A 12,972-nucleotide genomic window follows, 5' to 3' on the forward strand; every position below is an offset into this window, starting at 1 on the left:
TTTAGCATAGTGGTTAAGAGCCCAGTCTCTATGAACCAGAACTTCTGAGTTCAAATCCAGGCTATGCCATTAACCAGCGGTGTGATTCTGGGAAAATCACTGTCTTCTCTGGGCCTCTGCATCCTTGGTTCCTAAATGGAGCTAAGATTTTATTTACCTCATGCTCTTTCAAATCATGATCTATAAGACGTTTAGAGCCAACTATGTATGGTGGAAGTATTTACTGTTTTATTTTAAGTGGTTTAAGCAAGTAAGAGTCCTTTTTTTTTTTTTTTTTTTTTAAGATTTCGTTTATTTATTAGAGGGAGAGAAAGCACAAGCAGGGTGAAAGGCAAAGGGAGAAGCAGGCACCTCGCTGAGCAGGGAGCCTAACATGGGGCTCGATTCAACACCCTGCAAATATGACCTGATCCAAAGGCAGATGCTTAACGACTGAGCCACCCAGGCATCCCGTAAGGAAGAGTCTTATACATAACTTCCGCAACCAAACCAGAAATGTCCCCTTTGCTTTCTATGAAGCCAATTTAGCTGTGGCACTGCAACACTGAAAGCAAAAATAATTTCTTCATTTGTTTTCCTAGTGTAGGTAGGGGGTAGCAATCACTGTCTTCATTTCCCAGAGGACGCTACTCAGAATCACAATGCAAACCAAATGCTGTGCAAGGCAGTCACAATGACGGGGTGCAGTGAGGTCTTATTGAAGTGTGTGTCTACACCATGGTAACACGGACGGCTGGCGCAGGCACGTGCTCGATCAGTGAGAGCAGGAATGCGATCCTTACCTTTACCGCTGCCGCTTCCATACCCAGTTTTTGGCTTTTAACGTCTCTTTATCATGTTTCTAAAGGTATGAGGTGTGACTATGAAGCTGAGTGAGAGGGACCTTAGGAAAGATGGAGCAACCCGTTGCTTCTAAAGTAAACTTTCAAAGAAGAGGATTATTCAGAAGTGAAAGTAGCTGTTTAACTTTATAACCCGATTATCCTCCAAGGTGGACGTTATAGTATCTAAATGGGAAAGGGCCATGAGGGCAGGAGCCTAAGAATGGTTGCAACACTTGTACATCAGAATCACCCTGTAACGTCTACAAAAATACAAGATGTCTGGAGGCCACGCACCATCATTAATACACTGTACATCTGGGTAGAGCTCTTTTTTAAAAGATTTTATTTTATTTATTTGAGAGCGAGAGGTAAAGAGAGAGGGAGCATGAGCCGGGGGAGGGCCAGAGGGAGAGGGAGAGAGAGAGATGGCAAGTAGACTCCCCACTGAGCATAGAGCCTGATGTGGGGCTCAGTCTCACAACCCTGAGATCCTGACCTGAGCTGAAATCAAGAGCAGAATGCTTACCTGACTGAGCCACCCACCTGGCCACACCCCACCCCACCCCCTTTTTTTAAAATAAAAAGCCAGCCCTACCCAGTTGCTTCTGATACTAGGTAGTACCAGTAAAACACGACTGATTTATTGTGATTACTTCTAGGCCCGCAGTTAGCACAAATGCGTTCTTATTTTACCTCCGTCATGCACATGCAAATTAAGTAGTATTATTCCCTTTTTTGGGGGGTGTGTGTGTGTCAGATGACTTGCCTAAGGTCACAAAACAAATAAAAGTAGGACCTGGGATTTAAACTTGCATCATCTGGCTCTAGAATCTCGTGCTCTTTTCTCTATAGATCTGTTAAAAACAGTTAAAAGGGAGAAAACAGGAATCACTACTTAGACACTCAAGATTGAAGATCAGCTTCCTTTGGAAGATCACTGCTCCTGGCCAGAAGGAAATACCCTGAGGCTAGGATCATGACCCTTTCCTTAACTCTTTTTTTTTTTTTTTAAAGATTTTATTTATTTATTGGACAGACAGAGATCACAAGTAGGCAGAGAGGCAGGCAGAGTGAGAGGGGGGAAGCAGGCTGGCCACTGAGCAGAGAGCCTGATGTGGGGCTTGATCCCAGGACCCTGGGATCATGACCTGAGCTGAAGGCAGAGGCTTTAATCCACTGAGCCACTCAGGCGCCCCAACCCTCTCCTTAACTCGACAGTCTTACAGAACCCACTGCTAAAGCAACAGCTGCCCAACCAAAATTCCTAGACTCTCTAGCCAGAGCTGTGCTTGGTAATAGAATAGCCCTTGACGAGCATTTAGCCGAGCAAGGAGGTGTCTGTCCTATGGCCAATACTACTTGCTGCACTTGGATTCACACTTCTGGGTTATCGCCAAATAAGCCAGTTGGCCTGGAAAAGCAACCCCTCTTCTTCAATGGGATCTTGACTTACTTGATTCTGACTGGTCTGGGTCTTGGGTTCCATGACTCTGAAGTACATTCCAGACATGGCTGATTATCCTCTTTATAATAATCCTAATAGACTCCCCGGTGCATTATGTTCTCTCAAACGCTTTATATGCACATTTGCAGCTGCTAACCAGAAAGCAAATGATCTTCCAAGATCAGAATGTCAGAAAAAGAATGAAGAGAATGACTGACTTAAAAAAAGTGCATCTCAAGATGTGACCTGTGAATACCACAGAGAGATTTAGCAAAAACTATGAGAACCCCAGAGCAGTCGCTGGGAGTGGGGCTAATGCCTTAAAATTTTGGTTCCATCTCTCAGGCTGAGAGTCTGATTAAAAGGGGGAGGATTGTTAAAAATGAGACAACAGGCCCAACATGGAGTCACATATGCTACGCACCATATCACCAAACTGAGACCTAATACTCAGCTACCATTTGGGCCTCTTCCAGGAATGAAATCTTCAACCATTCCATATGGAATTACCTGGTCACCTGAGGTCACCTGCCTGACACACACCTGCCTTCCCCTAAAGGAAGGTGACCTTACCACAGCCAACCTGTTCTTTGCCTGTATAACTACACTTTTCTACATGCAAAAGTACAGCTCCTCAGAGCTCCTTTCTCTCGGCTAGGTGGGATGCTGCGTGATTCACGAATCACTAGAAAGAGCCAGTACAATCTTTAAAATTTACTCAGTTGAATTTTTAAAATTTTATTTATTTATTTATTTACTTATTTGACACAGAGAGAAAGAGATCACAGGTAGGCAGACAGACAGGCGGGGGCGTGGGGTTGCGGGGAAAAACAGGCTCCCATCTGAGCAGAGAGTTCAATGCGGGGCTCGATCCCAGGACCCTGAGACCATAACCTGAGCCTCGAAGGCAGAGGCTTTACCCACTGAGTCACCCAGATGCTCCCTTTTTAAATTTTTATTTATTTATTTATTTATTTGACAGAGATCATAAGTAGGCAGAGAGGCAGACAGAGAGAGAGAGGCTCAGTTGAATTTTTTTTTTAAAACACATCAAGGACACCATTTGGGGCATAAAGGTGGAGCCAAAAAAGCTTGCTCTGAGGCTGATCTAGCTCAGAATCTAGCTCAGCTGCTCTAGCTCCATTTTGTTGATAAGGAAATGAGTTTCCGAGCAGGAGCAGGAACCTGGCCAGAGGTGCAGAACAGCTAGGAGCAGAGGGGGAACTAATGGTGGGTTCCTATACCCCCAGGTCAGCCTTCTTTTCAATACACACTTACTCTCAAAAGCAAAACTTGCGTTCTCCACCTTCCCAAAGTTTTGCCAAATCTTGAAACACAATATTCTGACTCGACCCAATATTACATCTTAAAGACTGTTTCACCTACGTATTGGTGTGAATTACCCAAAGATACAAAATACACAGAGAGGCCAAAGTTCTGTTATATATAATATCTCTTTTTTTAAAAAAGCAAAGCAAAACCAAACAAAAACTTTTACAGGACAAACTATTTTCTATAAATTTAAAAATATATATATATATATATATATATATATTTTTTTTTTTTAAAGATTTTATTTATTTATTTGACAGAGAGAGATCACAAGTAGATGGAGAGGCAGGTAGAGAGAGAGAGGGAAGCAGGCTTCCTGCTGAGCAGAGAGCCCGATGCGGGACTCGATCCCAGGACCCTGAGATCAAGACCTGAGCCGAAGGCAGCGGCTTAACCCACTGAGCCACCCAGGCGCCCCTATATGTTTTTTTTTAAATAGTAATCACCTTCTAGCATAAATTTCCAACATCTCAAAAAAAGTCTCTAGATTCACACTGGTGTCAGACGACAGGCTCTCTGTATGCAAATACTAGGTAAAGATAAAATAAATAAAAAGCATTCTCCTGGTTGCATGGCAGAGGGAGGAGGAAAGGGAAGTGCCATGGAAAGATGGGGAGCCAGGCTTCAGAAGAAGGCACTGTCCCACAAATGATGTCACTGACAGACCAGTAGACAAGGGGATGTTTACAGAGAAGAGACCTGTAAATAAATCAGTAATGGTCCCAGCTGCTGGGTCGTGTGGATGGGCACTTCCCACCAACTCCATGCCTGGTCCAGGAAAACTGTCCAGAAATTGACAAAAGATATTCCAACTTCTGCTTGATTTCCAGCTTGGCGAAAAAAAAAAAAACACCAAAGCTCAAAATGTCCCCAATATTAACAGGAAGAGATCTCAAAAATGAGGAGACTGAGAATGAATATAAAATATAAATGTAGCTCATTCTGTCCCAAAGTAGATAAGGCCAGTTCTTTAAAGCATGGAAAGCCTCATCCTCAAGATTTGAATTCCCAAGACTCACAAGAATCACGAGTTTATCAACCTGTTTACTAGGAGCTTTGACAGAAATGAGATTCATTAGAAAGAATTGGCAAAGTGGCCGTTTACTTTCTCATTCAACCTAGACGCTGTCTTTGTTGCTTCACCAAACCTCCTCATTTACAGCCCCACCATACAGGGGTGATGATTAAAATGTCAGCCCGAGTTCCAATAACTAATATATGGCAGAAACAAATATATTTATATGCTTCCTAGAAAGATTAATAGTCGCTGGTGCTAGCCTGCCAAATGTAGATGTGCAAACTTTCTATCCAACACATAAATCAAACACAAGGCATATGGTGTATTTTAAAGACTGCTGATGTTATAGTGATTTTAAATTACTCAGGTTCTGGAATAAACTATGTAGATGTTGACTAATGTGGCAATATATTCTGGTTCTTTCCATGTTAATTTCAGTTTATAAAATGTAATGGCATTAACAAAAAGGTCTTAGAAATTAAGAAGAGAGAATGAAAACACATTTGAAACCAAGGGGTATGTTTCTATAATCAGTTGTTTGGTAGTCTGGACATGTTCATTATGAAATGGTTCCACTAACTGTGGTAAGTTAGTAGGCTGTAAAGAAACTTTATTTTATTTTATTTTTTTGGTCTCCTTACAGTGACTCTAATAAAAAAGAATGAAATGACAGATGAAATGAAGGAGCAAATAAATCAGGTAGGAGAGCAGTATGGTTTGTGACCATTAGATGAGCAGTGGCTAAATCAGATTTGGCCCTGATGGACCAAGAACCATTTACGTTTTCAAGTTGCTGGCCACAGAAATCAGCAATAATGCAAAAACTAACGTGATGCAGAGTTAAGTCGGACAGAGCACAGAACTGAAAACCATAGATTTCAGCTGAACTTCTCAGTCATGTTATGGGCTGGCAGCGTCCTACCTTTCAAGGACATGATAAGAGTGAGAAGAAAGGCATATGCTGGTATGAAAAGTACTTTGTGAATTGCCGGATTATCCTTAAGTATCAGGTATTGTCATTGTCATCATCATTATCATCATCATCATCACCATCATCACCCACCACCATCATTACCATCACCACCACCACCACAATTACCATCAACCACTACCATCATTACCATCACAACCAGCACCACCACCATCATCATCATCATCACCATTACTTCATCATTCTGAAGCTCAAGTCACTTTCTACTACATTTCAATCAATGCTGAAAAAACAAGGATCTGTGCAGTCATGTGATCTAGGTACAAGCAGAGAGTTAAGAATGGCGTTGCTAAAGAGAACAGGTTAAAAAATTAAATCTGCTCAGTGGCTTTTATAACTGTTGAAGAAGGGTTGGCTGAGCATCTCAGTTCACAGAGACAGTTGCTCTGAATTTTGGATTTTCTTCCAACAAGCCCAGTCATTCTGACCACAGAACTTCATGAGAGCATGAGAACACAGCTGCCGTGACACACGTGAGCTCCTCTGTTGTAATGGAACCAAGAAGAAAAAAAAGTCTAGTCCCTGATCTCTTCTCAGAAGGCCAGAGTATGCTATGTATGAAGCAAATCATGTTGGCAAAGACAACCAATCTCAGGCCCATGGTGTGAGGTGATCAATCAGCACTAGTCACAAGTACATATCCAGGAGCAAGACATTTCGATAGTGTAGAAACTATTCCTCAGTGCGAGGTCCTGGGAGTTCTTGGTGGGGCAGAGGTAGGGGATACAGGCAGCAGAAAGAAGAAAGTCTAATGTCTCAAGATTTAGAACAGATTTCTCTGAGATCCTTCACTACTTCATTAAAATATGGGTATGCTGAGATATGTTTTTCAAATGATTGGTGGAGAGCTGTCATTCCTACCAAGTATAAATAATCGCACACCCATTCACTTATTCATTCATTCACTCAATCTCTTTTCATTCATGAATGTCTAGCACGAGTCAAGTATTGTGTTAAATGCTGGGATACAACTGTCAACATGTAGACATGAGCCTATGATATAAGCCCTGCTTTATGGATCTTATATTCTAGTTAAAAAGAACAACAAAGAAAAATAACTAAATACACAAAACAATGAATTGTGATGATAATAAAAATGAGGTGATAAAGGCTAGGAAAACATGGGGTGCTGCAGTAAAGATTACAAGGAACTGGGGGCCTACTTTTTGTTTATTTATTTATTACTTTTATGTGTTATATTATTTATTATATATTTTATTATTACTATTTATTTTTAAAAATTTATAAAAATAATAAAGGTTTTCTTTATTTCTCTGAGAGACAGAGAGAGCACTAGCAGGGAGTGGGGCAGAGCAAGAGGAAGAGAAACAAGCAGACTCCCTGCCGAGAAGGGAGCCTGATGTGGGGCTCAATCCCAGAACTCTGAGATCATGACCTGAGCTAAAGTCAGAAGCTTAACCAGCTGAGCCATCTAGGCACCCTGGGGGACTACTTTATTCTTCTTTTTCTTTAAGATTTTATGTATTTATTTGACAGAGGGGGGAAGGGGACTACTTTAAATAAGTAATCAAAGAAGCCCTCTCACAGGAGGAGACTTGAGTGAGATTGAGCCAGCCAAGTGAATAGCTGGGGAAAGAGCATACCAAGGAGAGGGAACAGGACGTGCAAAGGCCCTGAGACACCCAGGGCTTGGAACACTAAAGACACTGGAAAAGAAGCCAGGTGGCTAGAGCACAGTGACGAGGGGAGAGGACTGTGAGATGAGGTTGGAAGAGTTACCAAGAGCTACATTTTGCATGCACACTGTGCAGGCCAGGTTCAGAAGAATAAGTACAGAAATAAAAATATTAATGATTTTTTAAAAGCACAATGTGATTTACATTTAAAAGTTTCACTCTAACTGTATGCGCATAGCATAATATACAAATACAACCTTTATTCTATAGAGGTTATTATTTGGCAGAATTAGGAGGTATTTTGAATACATTTCCAATACTTAAATAAAAATGATCTTAAAGAGTAGACATTTAAAAAGCCCCCCAAAGTCACCTGAGGACTGGTAAATTAAACAACCGATCCTGGGTTAAAAAAAAAAGACAAATCATAGAACAAAAGAAACATACATACCTCCTCGTTGCACCAACAACGTGACCTCACTTCCCTTCGGACATTCGATCAGCATATCCACGACTTGGTTGTGGGTTAGAGCCTGCACATTCTTCTTATTAACTTCCACTATAAGATCCCCTTCTTTCAGGCCACGGCACCGTGGACTGTCCACAATCTGTTTCACTCTTTGGCCCCCGCCACCAGGGCTGTCTGCGATAGTAAAGCCAAAGCCCATTGGCCCTTTGACTATATGAACAGTTATGAGTTCCGGCTGAGTGGCTATGGAGGAAGCCAAAGAGACAGTGTCATTGGGGTAACCATGGGAACCGTTTGAAGCCACATCAGCAGGGCTGCTGGGCCTGGCGTCCTTCATGCCATTGACTTTGCCTGTTTTACTGCTGTGGCTGGCTGGCGAATCATAGGTCTCCTGCCCATTCACAATAATTGGTTCTTTATCCAAAATGGCCACCGAGGTCACTAAACTCGTATTGGGGTCATCTGGGTCAAAAGGCAACGGGTAACCTCGGCAGAGTTCAAGGTCCACGCTGGCACCGATGGGAATGGACTGGAAGATTTTCACAACTTGTGCATGTGTGTGTCCCAAAACACAGGTGTCATTCACGCTGACAATGACATCTCCTGCAAAAGAGAAGAGTTTCCGGGTTAAAAAAAAAAAAAAAAAAAGATAGCCAAGAAAAGTTCTATCAACATTATAATATAAGATCCTACCAATAGGAAGCTGAACTAAAAGGAATTTGGGGGTGGCATCACAGGGCACAAAGAGACTGCTTCTATTATTTCTTTTGACTGCTAATAAGACATTCTTGTAGCGTCTAGTGTCTTCCGTGCTAATGAGAATATAATGATCATTGAAACAACACTGTGATTTCTTCTTTAAAAAAATTCTTACTGCAGAAATCCAAGATTAGAATTCTTCTATTCAGACAGATCTAATTTTTTAGTAAATAACCGTTTTACTATATTCAATAGCACCCTAACAGTGCCCCAAATTTCAAATGGCTTCAAAGTTCTGCATCTCTACCAGGGACCGCATTTCTCTAGTGGAGAGATCTTGCGGACTCACAGTGTTTTAAAAAACCATTTATAAAGCCATGCAATCGTGATGCTGTTTTCTCTTGTTCGGGGGCTGGGTGGCAATCTCACCGCACAGGAAATGCGAGGGCCACGTGGTTTCTCTACCTGTTTCCATCTTGCCGTCCAGTGCGGCAGGACCATCCAGGACCAAGCTCTTGATCTGCAGAAACTCATCAGGTTCATCCCCTCCCACGACCGTGAAGCCAAACCCACGACTGCTTTTCCGCAGCTTCGTGTGAATGAACTTGCCTTTCAACTCAGAAGGGTTTCGTGTAAAAAAGGGTTTGCCTGGATGAAAACAAGAAGAGTATAAGGAATGTCACTACGAGTGAAAAGATGACTTCAGTAAGCACTGACACAACTTAAGGATCACGGTCTGAGCTCCTGTGCTTCAGGTGTCTTAGGAAAGTCCTCTCTTGATTATAGTAATAAGAGGGGTCCCAGACCCCTTTGTTTAAGAAGGGAGATATGGTACCTATAGGGTTTCAGCATAGAGACCCAAAGGAAAACAGAAAAGAATGGAACTGGTGTCCATCCTCTGAAACACTTCTTGATTTCAGTTCATGTAGTTTGACAGCAATCGCGCTGCCACAAGTTATTAATACAAGATGAAATAGATCTTTGCATCTTCTGTTTTGCTATAGTTTCTATTTTGAAGTACAACCTCCAATGTATTGCCTTGGGCTTGGCTTCTACTTGTCAAACCAATACAGCAAAAACTCTTGTTATCTAATCAAACAGAAAACACATTCTGAAAATACATAGAAAATACTGGGAAACATACGGTCACAAAGAATGATTGATAAAAACATAGAATCACTACTTTCAAATGAGAAGAGTCATTACTTTGAATTGAATTCTAAATTTAAGTCATTTTTCCTATTAATTTTCATCTTTTAACAATTCATAAACGAGCCCAGACATGTCCACTACTAAAATTTATTGTTTGAAGAAGTTTAGGACACGTGGCTTAAAATATTTCTTTAAAAATCCAAAACATCTAAACTGAATAAATTAGTTACTAACAACAGCTATACACGTCCGAATTCAGTTGTCTCATCTAAAATAAATTAATAGCTATACAGCTAAATAACTTCCAAACACACTACATATGGTTTTAGTGAGTTTCCCTGATGATACACACAGTAACATTTTGTACACAAAACAAATTTTATTATTGGTTTGGTTAGGCATTTCTCATTGAGGAACTTACTGGAATTTCTCTGGATATCCCAAACAGTGGACATAATTTCATGTTTAGACTTTTTAAACTCTCCTAATTAGACTTCCCATCTCCTGCCCTCTGCCTGCTGTAGCCTCCCCATCTGTCCTGTTTCTTTTCTATCCAAAAGTGTTATCCAAACAAAAACAAAACACCCAGGAGGAAAAGTCTCCATATACTCCTGCACCAGAGCCTGGCACCCAGGAAAGAAAGTTATTTTTGGTTAGCTATAGCGAAAAGGCCTTTTTCAAAAGGTCTCTGGGCACACATACAAGTTTTAATTGCATATTTCAAAAGTTCCCGGCTTTTAAAAAGGCTCTTTTAAATTGCCCAGAGTCACGGCTCTGCTCACGAACCTCCCCGTCACTACAGCAGTCCCAAGGCTGGTTGGGAGGTGACAAAGCACAGCCCTGTCCCTGTGGCTAACGAAAGGCAAGGCTGAAGCCTTCTCCATGCAAGGTCGTCCGCGGAGGCACCAGAAAAGTGGTGTCAAGTGCACTGGGGGCTTGTGGGGAGGCCGCTGCTACGGCGATTGTCATGGAAAATTGAGGACTGGGTGTGTGGGAACAGCTACATCCTTAGGGAGTTTGGAGAGCATGAAGGGAAACGCATTTCAGTTACGCAGAGACACCTTCTCAGTGAGGCTTACGTCCTCTGACCACCTTATTAAAAACTGCGATACCTCCTCCGACATTCCCCATCCCCCTTTCCTGCTTTATCTCTGTCCTTCGCATTTACCACCATCCCACACGGTAGACATTGTATCTATCGGTTTGGTGATCTCATTCTCGCTCATTCTCGCCCATCCCCGTGCACAAAGGGCCCTGCAGGTGAGTACACACACACCCCAGCCCTGTAAGCTCCAGAGGATTTCTGCTTGCACACCCCGCATGTAGAATACTGCCCGATTCACTTCCCGTGCTCCAAACATCTGCGCTGAATCAATGAATGAATGCACAACAGCACAAAGAAAGCCGATGGAACGTGTCTTTGAGAAGGCGGGAAGAGGTGGTGGGGTGTTTAAGCTTCTCACCCTTATTATAGGCAAAGTTAGCAAATGTGAAGAAAATGTGCCTGGCAGTTTAACTGAATGAATTTTTTTTTTTAAAAGCCATTAGCATATTTTGAACTTAGAAGGTTTCCAGCTTAATAGAGACACGAGCAGCGCTTGGAAATGACACCGCTGACTTCCTTTCTCAATGCTTCCCTAGGGAGGGACGATCACAGGGTTTCACATTCACACACGGTTTATTACGTCTCACATGTGGGTGGGTCATCCAATAACGGAGCTTCGGGAGAGAAGCAGTCTTCTCCCACCAGCCGTGGCATTTGGAGCTCTCTGCTGCAGCCCTGTGGTACATGTCATTTTCTCAGACTTGTCTGCGGACAAGTCACCGGTTGTACCATCTTGTTATGTACGAAAATCACCTGAACAGCAGCTCATGTTTTAAAAGTACTCGTGTGGGGGCACCTGGGTGGCTCAGTGGGTTAAAGCCTCTGCTTTCAGCTCAGGTCATGATCCCCGGGTCCTGGGATAGAGCCCTGCATCAGGCTCCCTGCTCGGTGGGAAGCCTGTTCCTCCCTCTCCCACTCCCCCTGCTGTGTTCCCTCTCTCGCTGTGTCTCTCTCTGTCAAATAAATAAATAAAAACTTAAAAAAAAAAAATGAACCTCTCTAGGGGCTCCTACGATTTGTGAATGTAAATTAGTGGGACCCAATGAAACATTATACAAGACGCATAAATACCAAATTGCACCAAGAATAGGGGATAAGCATTTAGAACCAGAATGACACCAACTCATTTCAACCGTGCCGAAGCTCAGAAACCCTAATGGCAATTTGTCATCATTTTCAGAGCATTATAATTAGCTGCAAAAATTTAGACGAAAAAAGTTCCTCATCTTCTCGACAAGTCTGATTAACAATACATGCAGAATTTCTAACCTTACGGTTTTCACTATCAAAGAAATGACGTGGGAGTTACAAGTTCCTTTATTTTATTTTATTTTATTTTATTTTATTTTTTCAATTTTTAAGCTCAACATCTAGCCGTTATAAAAACAACTTTACCCTGAAGTGGAGCTTCTCTGGCCGGCTCCGGATTGCTTGGAGGGTGGTTTGGAATGACAGGAGGCACAAGCGATGAATGATCTTCTGTCCATTCTATAAGAAAAAGAAACAATGTTCTGTTTTTCCTTCAAGCTGCTAATCAACTCACTCGGGACTCACCTTCTGAATTATACAACTACCCAAACCGATAAAACCAGGCACAGAGAGCTCAGATTGAAAAGAAACGCACATCTGTCCCCACTTTTTGTTAAGGACATCAAGATTCTCTGTGTGTGTAACTGTCTGTCTCTCTCTCTTAAGGCCGTTGATTGTCTGTCTCTCTGGTAAGAACTTTGTCTCTCCTAAGACCTTTGAGAAAAGAGGTATTGTGATATGAACAATAAAACTTCAGTTCTCTCTGGCTGGAGAGTCCAAAGTGAGACCAAATAAAAAGTATCGGGAAATATACACAATCAACTGACGCCGGCCCAATAATGGAAAAACTTCTCTAATGGTATTGAGACACCTGCTGAGCGTCTGCTCATCTGAGGTGGTAAAGGTGATTTCAGCAGCTGCCCGAGGTGCTGTCCTCCATCGTCTCTCAAACCCTAGTGGGACCCCTCGCCAACACTCCTGTGTCCTAACTGTGCTCCTAGTCCCCTTGGAGGCCCAGAGATACCTCACTGTGAGTGACTCTTGAGAGGTACACAGTCACTTTCCAGCCAAGCTAATACATTCAACAGTATGCTCCCATTCTCTAAGCAGCACTTTCTAACACCACAAAGTTTTACCAGCTCGGAAAAATATATATATATTTTAAGATTTTTTTTCTTAATAGAAAAGAAATGCAGGTAGAAAGGAGAACTTTTCCATAGGTGCATACACACACACACTCACACACAGATACACATACACACTCTATCCAAA

General features: G+C 42.1%; 1 protein-coding gene across 19 annotated transcripts in view; it reads right to left on the reverse strand.

Annotated features, from left to right (window-relative positions):
• Positions 1–12,972, reverse strand: part of MAGI1 (membrane associated guanylate kinase, WW and PDZ domain containing 1) — a 631,665-nt gene that overhangs the window by 68,908 nt on the left and 549,785 nt on the right. For all 19 annotated transcript variants that reach the window (XM_032359452.1, XM_032359374.1, XM_032359366.1 and 16 more), the window contains 3 exons: positions 12,067–12,159; positions 8,880–9,062; positions 7,698–8,318 (listed from right to left, as the gene is read on the reverse strand). In XM_032359452.1, coding sequence (XP_032215343.1) covers positions 7,698–8,318; positions 8,880–9,062; positions 12,067–12,159 — 897 coding nt within the window. The remainder of the gene's footprint in view (positions 1–7,697; positions 8,319–8,879; positions 9,063–12,066; positions 12,160–12,972) is intronic.

This window comes from Mustela erminea, chromosome 1, assembly GCF_009829155.1.
Source record: "Mustela erminea isolate mMusErm1 chromosome 1, mMusErm1.Pri, whole genome shotgun sequence".
NCBI lineage: Eukaryota > Metazoa > Chordata > Mammalia > Carnivora > Mustelidae > Mustela > Mustela erminea.